Consider the following 15,003-nt stretch of genomic DNA (forward strand, 5'->3'; position numbering starts at 1 on the left):
GGTTGTTTTCTGCTAAAATAAGCCCATCCCTTAATGACCGGCTGATTAACATTAAACTTGCTTGCTGTCAGCTAGTTTTAAAGAGTTAAAATACACAGTATAATGAAGAACCCCTTTGCTTAATACTAGCAGAGCATTGTCTGTCAGTATAATATTTACATACATATATGAGCTATAGCCTTGGACACACAGTTGGGCAAAGAGACAAGTTGAGGAAGGTGACAGAGGAAGAGAAGATATTGTATAAAACACACAAATCCAAAGGCAGCAACACTTCTAATTTACTAGTCCATCTCCTTGATCATCACCGACAGCGTTACAGCCAATGCAAGATAAAAGAACATCAGTTTAAATACATAATGTGGGGAACTTCGCTTTTAGGATGATTACCATATTTTGTGTAAATCGTTGATAGCTTGTCAGTGAGGTATACTGAAGCAATATCTGAGCAAATTCTATCCTAAAACATCCATCCATCCAATCCAGGGCCAGGTTGCAGTGGGAGCAGTCTAAGCAGAGACACCCAGACTTCCCTCTCACCAGACACTTCTTCCATTTTTGTTGTTAAATGTTAAATGTAAAGTGCCTACGTAAATATAAAAAAGGTAAAAAAGTAAAACATTACACATTATACACTGCAAGAACATAAATAGAGTACCGGTACCTATGTGTAGCCTATATACACACCATTTAAAAAATAAAGAGAACACTTAAACAACACAATGTAACTCCAAGTCAGTCACACAACTGTGAAATCAGCCTGTCCAGTTAGGATCAACACTGATTGTGAATCAGTTTCAGCTGCTGTTGTGCAAATGGAACAGACAACAGGTGGAAATGAGAGGCAGTTAGGACAAGGCAATTACAAAATATTCCACTATGCAATGAATTAAGATTTTCAACTGGAAACTTTCACTCATTGAGATCTAGGATGTGTTATTTAAGCAGTGTAGGGTCATCAAGAAGTCAATACATGCTATTAATAAAAGATACAGAATAACTTAGGACATGCTCTTAATGATAAGCCTCTATATGACATCTGTCTCTAGGCCAGTGAATCTATAGCACTATAAGTGCAGAATGAGAAGGAGAGATTATTTTGATCCTCTCAGTGTGACAGCATAGCTTAGCCGACCAGGACAGAGGGAAAGAGAGACTGCCCACATGCTCATTCTTCCCCTTTGATGCTCTCAAAGCCCAACATCTGGCACCACAGTACTGCAGAAAGCCAATATTTTGCACTGCAATCTCCTTTTTGTGCTACTAAACCATGTATTAGAGGAAAAAATACATTTGTTTGACTCTTTTTACAGCAAAGGTTACCATGACTGTATAAAGTAATTTTCTTTTGTATTTCACAAGTAAGAAATATGGATTTAAAATGAATTTCAAGAAAATGTAAGGTGTTGCAGCAGAACACAGTCTTATTATGTAGTCATTTCAACTCATGAAGTGTTCTGTTCTTTTTGTTTTTAATCAGTTTTAAGAAGAAAAAAAAACAAGTGACAAGGTCAGCTTCAACTACATGTGCTTTCCCCTGGGAAATTAGTTTTCTGTCTCCATTACTATGAGCTGAGTGGACGTTTCTTGTGTTTTGGGTTGACTACATGGGGTAGCCTGAGGAGTTGTCACATTTGTGCTTCAGCTTGTTAGGGTGGCAGTTTGTCATGGGATGTAAGGAGACTATGACTTTACCATCCATCCATCATCTTCCACTTATCCAGGTCAGGTTGCAGGGGCAGCAGCCTAAGCAAAGACACCCACACCTCTCTCCCCCATCACCCTCCTCCAGCTCCTCTGGGGGGATACCGAGTTGTTCTCAGGGCAGCCTTCCAGCGTGTCTTGAGCCCACTTCCCAGTTGGACATGCCCAGAACACCTTGGCAGGAAGCAGCCCAGAGGGCATCCTAATCAGCTCAACTGAGTCCTCTCAACATGGAGGAGCAGCGACTCTACTCCAAGCCTCTTTTGCAGTGGTAGGTTACAGCCCATTATGCTTTTTAATCCGGCCCCTCAACTATTTAAAAACTCATACATCTGCCTTTTCCTATATTACACAGCATTGTATTTGATTCCACCAGATGGCGCTCTCCAATAACAAGCAACCTTTGTTACAGCCAAATCTCTTGTCCCTGCAGTGTGCACAGATTTATTCTTCACATTTTTCATTGCATTGAGCCCTACTTCAACAAGGAATGGACCAAAGAAAAGAATGGTCGGCAGTGAGGGCTGAGTTTTTAATTTTGTTGAGTAACACAAAGTGGCTTTGTGATTTTGCATTGCCGTGGGACAAATTGGCTCATGTGAATGCACTGAACACAAAGCTACAAGGGAAAGATCAGTTTGTGTATGAAGTACACACACGTGAAAACCTTCAAAGCCAAATTGACTATATTCACAAGACAAATGTCGAACAGCTCATTTGCTCATTTCAGCACTAGAGACACAGTAAGAGACCCTAAACATGAAGAAACACGCCAAATTACTGGATGACCTGCACAGAGAATTTTGCCGTCACTTCTCTGATTTTGAAAAAATTGCAAAGTCCCTACAGCTGGTGTCATGACCCCTGTCAACAGACTCCGGGGAGGTTGCAGTTGGAACCAATAGATCTTTAGTAGCACTCAGTCTTAAAGCAGAAGTTCGACTCCCTGAAACTAGATGAGTTTTATGCTTCACTAAATGAAACTGGGCTTACAAATATGCAGCAGATGGCACAGAAGATGCTGGTGTTGTTTGGCTCTACCTACATGTGTGAGGACACGTTCAGCGTGATGAATATCAGCAAAACACGCCACAGATCCCAGTTAACTGACCTGATCTGTCCTGAGGATTGCCACAACTAACCTGACACAAAACTTTGATGCGCTACCAAAAAACGGTGATCAACAACACTGTTCAAACTGACACTGAATAAGGTTTATATACGTTTATATAATTCCCCCTGCCTTTCCATTGCCTACTGGCCTGGCCCTTCCACCAAATTTTAAAACTCAATGTGGCCCTTGAGCCAAAGTTTGTCCACCTCTGCTCTATTGGATAGCCAAGCTCCTCAGCAGGGGAGGGTTGAAATGTCGATTACCTGTGAAGTCGAGAGCCTCTTACTTCACCACAATGAAACGTAGTAGCGCCAGCCTCACTGCTGATACCGCACCAACCCACCTGTAGATCTCCTGCTCAATTTTTCTACCCAATCGTGAACCCAAACTTTTATTACATAAAATGTAATACGCTCTCTGTTTTACCAATAAAACAATCTGTAGGAGTTTAAAAATAAAAAACATTTAACTAAAATGTTTTGGCCCCCTCTGCTGGACTTAAACAGTGGTTTCAGAAAGACCACACTGTGACAATATTGTCTGATATACATCACCAACTTCTACAAGCTTGTTCTGAGCATTTCACAGAAACTCTTTACTGAAAATATGCAACCGTCAATGTCAACTCCTCAAAACAAGGCCAAATGCACCATAAGTATTCTTACGTAAAGGACATTCTTTCTCAGTGTGCTATGAAAGGCAAAGATGAAACTACTGTGAGTTACATCATCACAATGTGAATGGCTCTAAATGTCATAAGTCAATAAGTAGGTTGTTAAAAGCAAACAGCATCAGCCTTAGAAGAAGGCTGTCAATACATTTGGATAAAAGAAAAGCTGATTAAACTGTTCCCCCACATCCAGTGCACTAGTAAAATGAATAAATACACTAATTTCACATCAAGAGACTGTTTTTTTCACCAACACACAGCTTGACATAATGAATGTTCAGCAATTGTGCTCACAAAATGAAATAAAACAGAAAAAGACAGACAGGTAACTGGCATTTAGCACAGAGAAGCACACAGAAAAACAGACGAGGCTGAAAAAGGCTTACTCATTCAACACAAGTAACAAACATTAATACGTTTCAAAAAGATAACAACAGATGGAGGATGAAACTGTGATGAATAAACATTACAGTCAGCCAGATCTCACTTACGAGGCTTCTGTCCCCATACGTGTAGATGCAACTTCCCAGAAGAGTAGTAAATAAAGACCAGGACCAGCATGGGGCACAGGACAAACAGCAGCTTGTGTGTGGGCTTCATGGTCTTCAGTCATTCACATGGCACCATCCAGGTCATCACCTATAATGAGAGGAGGAGGAAGTTGCATTTGCACATGAACACAATAAGAACAAACCTGACAAGTGGAGTAGAAAAAAAAGACAGAGAAGATGAAGTCAAAAATAAAAGCATGCTAGGTAAACATGTGAGATACTTATATGAAGATTTCTGGTCTGACTCAACCAAGATTTAATCTCACAGAGCTAATCCCCTGGCCATGCACACCATCCACCACCCCAGAGGACTGGCTACATGTTCTTATCTAGAAGATGGGCTCCATCACAAATAATGATTACAATTATTATAAATAATTTAACATCAGCTGTGGACAACCTTGACTAATAGTTCAAGTAGGAACACCTAAAGGAAAGCATTTTTTTCAGTCAATGGATATGTCAGTAACTTATCAGCTTAGCTGTTCAAGCTTAAGCACACTATTCCAACAACAGAAACGTTCATGCTCATTCACAGGAAACTCCTCCCTAACTGATGCTGTTGAAAGCAGCATAATGATAAAAGGTTGTCGGTTTATCTGAGGTCTTTGTTTTCGGTTTATTCAGTTAAGCACACATCATTGTGTGGCCTGGGATGTGCTTTGAACAAACCTCTCTAATTATATATCTTCCATCACACAGACACAGCAAAAATGATGATGTGCCAAATATTATCCACAACATTTAGACTGTAGAAATACTTCACTGAAATTCCTACATACTCTATAACGGGTTAGATCAGAGGAGTTCAAGCTGTGTTAGTCCTACAAAACAATACATTTAGTACGTTCTTAATCCCTGAGAGGCAACAGATGTCATCCCAGACATTAGCAAACTGTACAGCACGTACCTGATAATGGCCGTCTAAAACAAAATGTAACTCAGTAACTCCATTAGTCGACCCAGGCGATCCAGATGTTTACTATGTTTCTACTAAACCCGCTTGAATGCAACACAGGCGCGCACACACACACACACACCTGTGGAAGAACTTTGCGAGCACCTATGCCAAGAAGCATGCCATCAGCCAAAACATTCCCGCTAGACACATAATTCTATCTGACGGTAAATAATACTAGTCACTGAAAAGACAATTATAGCAAACTATACTAACACCACAGTGACTCCGCTGTGGACAATATCTGAACACAACCTAACCTAAAACCATCAACCCCGCAGAAGTCAGCGTGACCACATCACAGTATAACGGAATAAACGCGAAACTGTCACCACGTACTCGTGTGTTACTTAAAACATCATAAGCCTAAACATAAGTTATATCTAACGTAACGTCTCTATTTTAAGGACAAAGTCGCGTGAATATTCAACTTACGAGACTGGTTGGGCGCAAACGAAGTTCCGCAGCTAGCAAGACAAACATAACGGAACTTTTTGGTGCGAGTATCCAGCCCCAGAGTTATAGCTGCTGGATCCTCACAGCGTGTCTGTGGGCCTGTCCTGGTGTAAAGTATCCATTCACACTGTTAAAATGAAACCACCGACATGGTGAATGTGTTTATACATAGAGGTAGCAAGCACTGGGAGAGAGTACAGACAGCATCAGGCAGCTAACTGTTATCGTTAGCTTAGCCTGTCGCTATGCTAACAACGCTACGTTGGCACAGTGGGAAATTTGCCTTGATTCCTCGCAGGCCTGCGGTGTATCAACACAGGGGAAAATGCGGGCAGACACACATGCTTACGTACAGCAGCAGGCGCAATAGGTGCTCAAACTGTTCCTCCGTGTAACATATATAATGTCACGTAACAACAGCGAGTCTGACCAAGTCCACAGAACAATACTGAGGGGGTGTTTGAGAGCACCGGTTTACCCAAATTAACCATCACCGTCGAATAAAAAGCGCAGAGCCACGTATCGTCACCTCTTCCAACACGATGAGACAAGTGTAAACATTACCTTTGTCCTTTCCTTCAAGTCCCTGGATCAGAAAAAAAAATATCAGGCTTAGATTAAATTATGGATTGGCCGATAAAACGACCGTGTTCTCCCTCCTCTCCAAGCCATCTTGATGAAATCTGTGAAAGTCAGAAGACGACCAGCCTGTGTGCGTGTTTCCAGCCCTGTCTCACCGGCTCTAGCTCTCATTAACGGGCTGGCAAAAAGAGAAGCGCACTCCTTCCATCAACATTAAAAGCAGCAGCTGAGCGTATAGTCCACAGCGACAGTTCGCTACAGTCACATGAGGGAATCTCCGTGAATTACGATGCCCCCTCCTGTTGTGGCCGAGCTAAGATGAATGCACCTTTTCATCTGCCCCTTCACGTGGTGCTTCGCTCCGCTCGTCAGCTGTTAACATGGCATTGTGGCTGGCTTTGCTTTAAATTCATTTATAGCCGACAGACTGACACGTCGACCCCCCCATCCAACTGTAACAGCCCTTGCTCAGCAGCATTAATAAAGAAGCAGTGATGTATGGAGCCTGTTGACCGGCCTACCCCACACTGTCATGGTATGTGCTTGGCCAGCACAGTTTTTTATTGACTGGGAGGGAGGGAGGTATGTTTTTATCCAACAGTGAGTGAGGTTATTACTTTGAGTCAGAAAGTAGGCTATGGTTCATTTTTCAGTACAGTAGCCCACTCTGTACTGATGATTAACATGCCTTTGGATTAAACTGTAATTGTTGAGGTAAACACACTTCCTGTTGTTTCCACAAGTCTTCCAAGAGAAGAATAAATATGTTTGTGCCTAAAAAGTGGAATCATGATGAAGTGATGTGCTGAATTCAAAGGTGGCAGAGTGAGCCCGGAGGACAGCCTCACCACTCATTGACATGATCCATCATGAGTTTGACAGATGGAGGAACTGTGTCCTAAAAATCCCCGCTATATGTTGAGGTAGGTCCAATAAAAAATGATTCAGTTGACAGAGGGAGAGCTAGTCTACTGGTATGGCTTTCACTTTTACTGCCTTTCCTGGTCCTTTGCCATCTGTTGTCATATCTTTCAGAATGATGTTATCTTATCATAAACATTACATGCTCACAAACCCATGCACATCACATGACCAGTAGAAGAAACCACACTAAATTATTCATGCATGTACTTACAGCAGTGGCATAGGAAGCATTAAAAATGTGTACAAAGTACATTAGTATATTATGACATATAAGCACCGTTACTATATTTTTCACAAGCAATCGAAACAGCGTTAGGTGGAGTTTCCTCCTCCAGTAAATGTGGGGGGGGGGGGGGTCCAAACAGGCCATTTTAAAATGTGGGGGGGGGGCCCTCTGATATAATGGTAGCTACGCCTATGACTTACAGATATCACAAGCTTCACCTTCAAAATCAACACAGATGTTAACCTGATAAATATGTTGTTGCCATGTAGTGCACACAGACATAAATGCTAACTTCGTTCATCCGTCCCAGTCCCTATCATGTGTCTGCTGTATGCAGCGGATCTATAGTCCTGTCTTTCACACCTGCTCAGGTTCTTCTGTTTATTCAGCTTTCCCTTGCGTCTTATTTGTGGCCTGACATTGATAAGGTCTTGTATCCTGCAAAAGCAGTTGTTGGGCTGAGAGCCAAGCTAAGGGAGGGGTGAGGGGGTGAGGGGGGGGGGGGGGGGGGGTGAGGGGGGGGCAGCAGTTCTCCACTTTTGCCCTGCAAAGAGTGTGGCCGAGTAGCACACAGATCTATTAATATTGAATCAAGGAGGAAATAGAATCTGCTCACCCACTGTTCTCCATCTGGGGTCAGGAGATTATCAGGAGCCAGGAGAATTAAACACACACTCAAGCAAACACGGGAGACAAACACACACACACATGCTAGCCCATTGAAGTGTCCCTGGATCGCAGGCTTTTTCAGAGCTGGCGTGTGACTCCCTGGTGAGTTGGCAGCACTTCATGGCCTTTGGCACAAAGATCATTCATTTACATCACACTTACAAACGATCGATGAAAAAAGAGAGAACAATGCGAGGACATGTCATTTTCCAAACTATTTCTAACCGTGTCTGGGAAGCACATTGTTATTTGTTTGTCTGACACTGAGGAGTTTTGTGTTTTCTGAAGGGGAGTCCACCACTTCTGGTTCTAATTTCAGCTGAGAAATAAACCACATTCAAATTAATTTCACCCTTTGGGACCCAGATACATTTTTCCTGCTTCTCTGTGGTTTTGCACCATTGCTCTAATTATTTTCAGATTGGCAAAAAACTCATCAGGTGTGGAAATGTGGAATGATTCCTCTCAGCAATGATGCTATCAATTTACTGAAATTAGCATTTTATCTCAGCTGCGTGTAGCACAGGCGGTTTGTGCTGTGCTCCATAAGCTGACTTCAAAAGCAGGTGCCACAGATGCAAAACAAGTTCAGACTGTCGTTGACATGGTTACATTCATTATTGCTTTCTGTGCTCCAGTTGCTAATAATAAAGGTTAACAATGCTTTTTATCCTTTGAGTTTTCATAATGTTGCGTACATGTATCCAAGGCTTGTAGATAACAGCTGCACGAAGGCTAAACCTCGGGAAAGAAGCTCCTCAGAGATCATAAACCGCTTGATAAAATCTGTTCCTATACTGAAACCTCTAATCATCAATATCCACAAACACTGAGCAATGAATCCCTCTGAAGGAATTTAATCTGGATTATTGTTTGTCTTCTTTAGGGCAAGCTCATTTAACTTAATATGCAGATGCCATACCACACCGAAGTGTGTCGAAGACAACACGTCCATACTAAACAATGCCTCATGTGTATCACCCACCAGGTAGACTCATGGTCACGTTTCTGCTAACAACATGCAACATTATTTTTCATCTGCATTAATGGAACATAGGATCATATATCCTATCATGAGGCCAATGAATGGGTGGATGGATGAGTGCCCAGAGCTGAACTCAGGAGTCTGGGGGTCAAGTACCAAAGAATTCCTAACCATCGTTTCCAGCTCATTTATAAGTTTCATTTTCTCGCAGTTAACTGCAGCAAGAAGCGACGGGCTAAGGTTAGGCATTAAAAACAGGCTAAGGGGTTAAAACCGCTCATTCATGGTCGCCATTTCTGGCTGCCATTGGTACAAGTCTCCGCCCCCATGAACACAAACAGACTCGCTCACTGTTTCTGTTTTTAAGGGTGAAGATATCAACCCCATGTTATGTTTTGTCTGCTGAGGACAGACATGGTCAAAGAGCTTGTATCTATACTCACCAGAAACATTGACATATGTTCAGTGCTTCTTATCATCATATTTCTGCATGAAATTCCTACACAAGTGCAGCCAGTCTGTGGCGAAATAAATAATTCATCTGTGAACTGAATCATAGATGAAGTGTCTGCTCAGCTGTGGCTGTTGCTCTAGTGGGATGGCAGCAGGAAATAAACTACATGGTATTAAAAATAAAATCTGCTAAAGGGATACTAATAGATCCCATACAGTACAGAGCATGCAGGAGCAGACTACAGTCACTGTGGACACTGTTAATTATTTATGCTTTGCACCAAGGGTGTAGATTTGCTGTTGACATTGGTGGGGACCTAAGAATCCAACGGAATTTAACCCTTCCTGCACCCAATGAGAATCAGTTTTTTTTAGGAAGGGATCAAATTATTGGTGGGGACCCGTCACCTCCGTCCATGCTAAACCTACGCCCTTGCTTTGCACCATCTTAATTGCAACCACTTACTTTGTCAACACTAAAGAATGATGTGTTGCTGTTGTCGTTTCTCAGTAACACAAAACAAATGTTTTTTTTAGTGTCGCAACATTTTAGGTTCAAGGCCTTTCAGAGACACACCACACTACCAGCACACAGAATGATCAGTCCAGAAAATAATGGCGCTGAATGAATTTCAGCTCAATTATACAAAGAAATTAATATTTCGGAAAAATCTGTGGGAAAAAAGTGAAAAAGTTAAATGAGAAAATATCTCTGTGTGGTCCCTGTAGACTACATTCCACTAAAGCAAATAAGGATAAATAAAGATTCTAAGCTATCTTTCCAAGGGCACAGGAGAATTAACAATGGTCATCATTTTATTACTTCAACATAAAACTTTATGTTCTCTAGAATCTTACCTCTTCGGTGTGAATGCAGAAAATTACAGCTGAGAGATAAGTGTGACAGTTTGGCTTATAAACAGACAGTCTGGCTCTGTGGAACTCCTACCAGCTTCCGTAACACTTACAAAAAATGTGAAATATTCACAAATAGTAAAATGAAATGCAGAAAAAATTGAACATCCCACACATGCTTTTGTTCTTTTGGGTCTTACTGCATGCAGAGTGCCTTTCTACATTCACAAGTACACCAGAGAGTTTGTTTCAGCCCTGTTGGACCAAGGTCACAGATTCATCCTTGGATTACAAATTAGTTCAAACAAAATATATTTTGGTTTCAGTCTTTTAGTGGTGGTGCAGATGATCCAGAACATTATTTCCACACAGGCTGAGAAACGATGCAGGGTGTTATGTATTTTGGATGTCATAACATGAGTCACTGTGGTTTTAAAGTGTTCTTCTTTTTCTCAGTTTTAACTTATCTGACAGAAAACACACACATGTCTGTGCCTCTGGGATGAGAATGTGGCCATTACTTCCTTTGACAGAGAAACCACAGTACTTACACATAAGACATGTTTGAGGATTTTAAATTCAAAATAGAAAGGGACGTTACCTTTTCAGCTGTAGCTGTCGAGTCCTCGCAGAGTGTCAGTAAAAACTTTCCCACCAATGAAAGCACAAGCACGCTTACAGACGAGTGAGTCTAAAAGGCAACTGTCCTGTTAGTGCTCTCTGTAAACATTAGTTAACCAATAACAGGAGGAATTTAAATAAGAAAACAATGAAGCCATAGATAATCAGAATGTGACTATGCAAAATACAATGTTGTTGAGGAAATTTGAAAACTCCATATTAGGAGAGAGGGAGAGGAGTGTGGGAGATTATATAATATTAAATTCAATATTACTTATAAAGTTTCTTTCATGTCTCTTGCTGAAGCATAAAGTATTACATGATACTTGCAGTAAATGTTTACCTCCTAGCCATGACCTGCAAAACAAAAAGCTGAAGGTCGAACATCTGGGTCATGCACACTGCGTTTAACCCCATCAGTTTTTACACCAATTGGAAATCTGTGAATAAAAAAACTCCTTTTTTAAACTTAATCTTAAAAATGGTGGAATAATGGTATCACAGCAGATATTGATAGCAGCATTAGGCCTAAGCTGGTGGTCTTGGATGTTGGACTGTTTGAGTGCTTGCAGACACAGGATTGCTCAGATGATTATGGGTTCGATCCATCATGTGACAAAGCAGGGACAAAGTAGAGCCTTGGGGAAACCTATAGGCTTAGATTAGAGAGCCTAATAGACCCTGTGCTGCTTAATGAGGTGGCAACAATAGGAAGTCCCATTCAGAATGAGACAGAAGCACTGCTGTGTTTGTGTCATGATGTGTAAAACGACAGAACGCTATGGTGTCAGCAGAGATCATTTGGAAATTGATGAGATTTGGTTTATTTGCTGACTGCTATTTGCAGAGTCGTCAAGCAGTCTCCTGTCAAAGTCTTAATCTAACCAAACAGGACTTTCACATCATGCATCTAGACTCTCTGACGCTCTGTGTGTGTGTGTTTGTGTGTGTGCGCCTTCCTTCTCTGCAGGCTCGTAGGAGCTGCAGAGAAACTGCAGAGCTTTTTCATGTGCTTTGCCTGTCACTTTTGTAACAGGCAAGTTGTGGCAAATAGTTAGATTAAATGTTAGATTTTCTGAAATTATTATGCAAAATGTATCATGCAAAACATAGTAAGAAAAGATGTATGCATATTGCCACATTAAAAGCATAAACATTAACAAGGACAAAACTTCATTGCTTATAAATAAATTGCTTCCCTTGTACGCTCACTCCATTAACGCAGGCTTAATGTTATTTGTCGCAGACAATAATCAATCACTATCAATCTAGAAGGCAAAGATGTGTACTCACTGATATTGATAGTTATCTTTTGTGTGCTCAGTTCACGTCGTGCTGTGTAACCATAACAGTAGCTCCATAGCCTTGCAGCTGTCTGCAGCTTTAAGTCATGAGGAGTGAAACACTGTATCTCCCTGTTAACAGACATTTTAAACTCATGAAGGTCTTTGGGTGCAAAAGTCCAGCGCTCTGACATGGTAATGATTAGTATGAGTGGATGTGATTTTGCATGTACACATTCCCAGTGTGACAAATTAAATCCACAATACCAGGTGGAAAAGGAACTGAGGAAGGAAATGAGGAACATGCACAGTGAAAGTAGGAAGTGAAATTATTAATAATGTGACAAAATATAATCTGGCACTGGGAGACTTGTATTATGCAATAAGGTGCCACATTTGAGTGGAAAAAAAATATTTTGTGTCAAATATACAGGCACAAGTGGAAACAAGCAGAAAGCAGCTTATGGTTGCTTTATGGTTGTTTGACAAACATTACCCTTTTAACTATTTTCAGAAAGAAGATAATGTTTTCCTGTTCATGCAAGCAAAACTTCCGGCGACAGTTTTATAGCATCAGCAGTGGGGGAGGGGTGTTCTCTTACATCTTCCATCAGATTAAACTGCATGTAGAATCTGCACCATGTGGTTAGCAGCTAGCAGCTGAGGAGCCAGTCAAGAAGCCACATACTATAGAAGTTGCACCAGCAATGTGTATGTGCAAAAGTATGTAGAAAAGTGCTATATACATAAATGAAGACCATTTCCAATTTGATATTTGAACATCTAGACCTCTGAAACAAACGCCCTGCCATGCCTGAGCAGAGTTATTTGTGTGAGAAATGTGGCCTATAAAGGCAGGATGTGGCCATGCCTGGGTGGTTTTGTGTCATGGAGGTTTTTGGGGGTCGTTTTATGTGCCTGTTTGTGCTACTTATGTTCTGATGGAGCTTGTGATTGCATACCTTCTTAGTACACCCACAGCAGCTCTGCAGCTCCTAGCCTTTTCTAATGTTGATGACACACAGAGGGTTGGTTATATGATTGAAAAACCTGACACATGATAAGCAATTTAAATGCTGCAGTCTTTGGAAAAGTTGCATATAAAAAGAGACCCACATATTGGCACATACTGGTACTGTGTGTACAGACAAAAGACACAATAATGTCTTTTTACGAAGACAGTCTCAGATTTGTACGCCTTCTGCGTTTGGGTCTGAAAATCTGACATCAGTAGCGCAAAGTAACCTGAGCCTTATCACTTGACTGCCATGTGACTGGGACAATAGTATCCTAGAGCAACCTGAGGGAGCCACAGCTGCTGGGCCACAGCAAAGGAGCCAGAGATGGTGTGTGGAGTTAAGATATGGGGGCATACTGACAGATAGAGCACGGGTGCAAAAACAATGAGTAAGCCATTTGCTGGCACATGCCTGCTATGTGTTCGCATCTCAAACATGAAACTGAGGCAAACCTGGCTCTTATAAGCATGTCTATGTTTGTTAGCTCGGTGTTACATTTATGGGAAATAGTATGCAGTGCATTAAGTCAAGCTGGACTAAAGCTGTAGGTAAATATGCGGTAAATTGAGGTTGAACATTGTAAAATAAAACAGCTAAAAGACCCCAAATGTTCCTGAAGGAATGTTATAATGGACAGGAAGGTACCTACAGGGAGGGTAAGGGGAGGCAGCTTCCCAAACACTACCTGTATCACCATAGGCTTTCACATGGAGAAAAAGTGATATTTCATATTTAAAATCACTATAAAACTCAAAAATAAGAAAAACATGAAAACATCATGCAAGCATTTTAACCAGATCCTTTCACATTATGACAAAGTAACATCATGTCAAAGACTAGCAGAGAGTCACAACTGACAAATGAATCTACATAAGAGAGAGGAAATAAAGAGAACACCAACACAGAGTCTGCTGCCCTCTCAAAAACCTACAGCACTCCAGCCTGTGTAAGATGTTCAAACTACCTGCTGTAAAGATGACAATTTTAATATCAGGTAACAGCCTTCATGCACAAATAAGTGATTATTGACACTTCAATACAGTCCCAAAATAATAAAATGCTGCTGCTATAGGGATCAGTGTGGTTAACAGTTTTTATCAATGCTCTGCAGTCCGAGCTCAGCTTCCACTGAGGCTATTTTGAGCAAACCGGCACATGTCTCAGATGAATTCTTATGACCTTTCTTCCTTCAGTCATGACACAGCCTTCTCTATTACCCCACATAAGCATCACTTTGTCCCATGTGATGATTCACATCCACATATTTTGCTGCATAGTATCAAACCACACAATGGTACTTTCACTTAGGTCACACAGACACATTAAAAACATCCGGTGATGCAATGCAAGACAGCTTTATTTGACATGTTTTTTTTTACAGGTTATACATGGGGTCACTGACTAATCCACACCTGGCAGATGCTCAGGGAGTGAAGCCAAAAGTAGCGGCTCCTGTTGGCACCGTCGCCTGTCTGTTAACAGATGTTATTGCCTTCTGTTAATGTGAAGCTTGGGTGTAAGAGGGCGCAGAGCCAGCAGGACGCACACACGAGGCATCTGCCGCATGTGGCTTTGAGGCTTTATCGGCATCTGTACATGTAGACGTCGCCATCCGCTCTGCCGACATGTCAGGTGTATTTACATTTCATACTGTATGTTTATTTAATGACATGAAATAAATGACGGTAAATGTAGCTGTGTGCCTCTACAGGTGTTTTTTTGTCATCACTAATAGATAATGGTGTGGAATTTTCCTCCAGTGATGATAAAAACATACTTTGTGACATCACAAAAAGATTTGGTCACATACCACTAACCAATCAGTTTACACTTGAATTTGTTCAAAGGAGATTTTGTAAGACTGCTACCAGTAAATGCCCTTCTTTTCTCAGTGGAATACAGTTCCTTTGAATGGCACGATTTGAAACCATGG

At 41.3% G+C, this 15,003-nt stretch overlaps 1 protein-coding gene across 5 annotated transcripts in view; it reads right to left on the bottom strand.

Annotated features, from left to right (window-relative positions):
• The window catches only part of st3gal3b (ST3 beta-galactoside alpha-2,3-sialyltransferase 3b), a 40,000-nt gene extending 29,146 nt beyond the window's left edge, over positions 1-10,854 (bottom strand). For 3 of the 5 annotated variants that reach the window (XM_028428612.1, XM_028428611.1, XM_028428608.1), the window contains exons 1-2: positions 10,749-10,854; positions 3,980-4,127 (exon numbers count right to left, since the gene is read on the bottom strand). In XM_028428612.1, coding sequence (XP_028284413.1) covers positions 3,980-4,088 — 109 coding nt within the window. In that variant the 5' untranslated portion in view covers positions 4,089-4,127; positions 10,749-10,854. Of the gene's footprint in view, positions 1-3,979; positions 4,128-5,432; positions 5,740-6,017; positions 6,552-10,748 lie in introns of those variants that run through there. The other 2 variants (XM_028428609.1, XM_028428610.1) reach the window with 2 other exon arrangements.
• Positions 10,855-15,003: the final 4,149 nt, after the last annotated feature.

This window comes from Parambassis ranga, chromosome 17, assembly GCF_900634625.1.
Source record: "Parambassis ranga chromosome 17, fParRan2.1, whole genome shotgun sequence".
Taxonomy (NCBI): domain Eukaryota; kingdom Metazoa; phylum Chordata; class Actinopteri; family Ambassidae; genus Parambassis; species Parambassis ranga.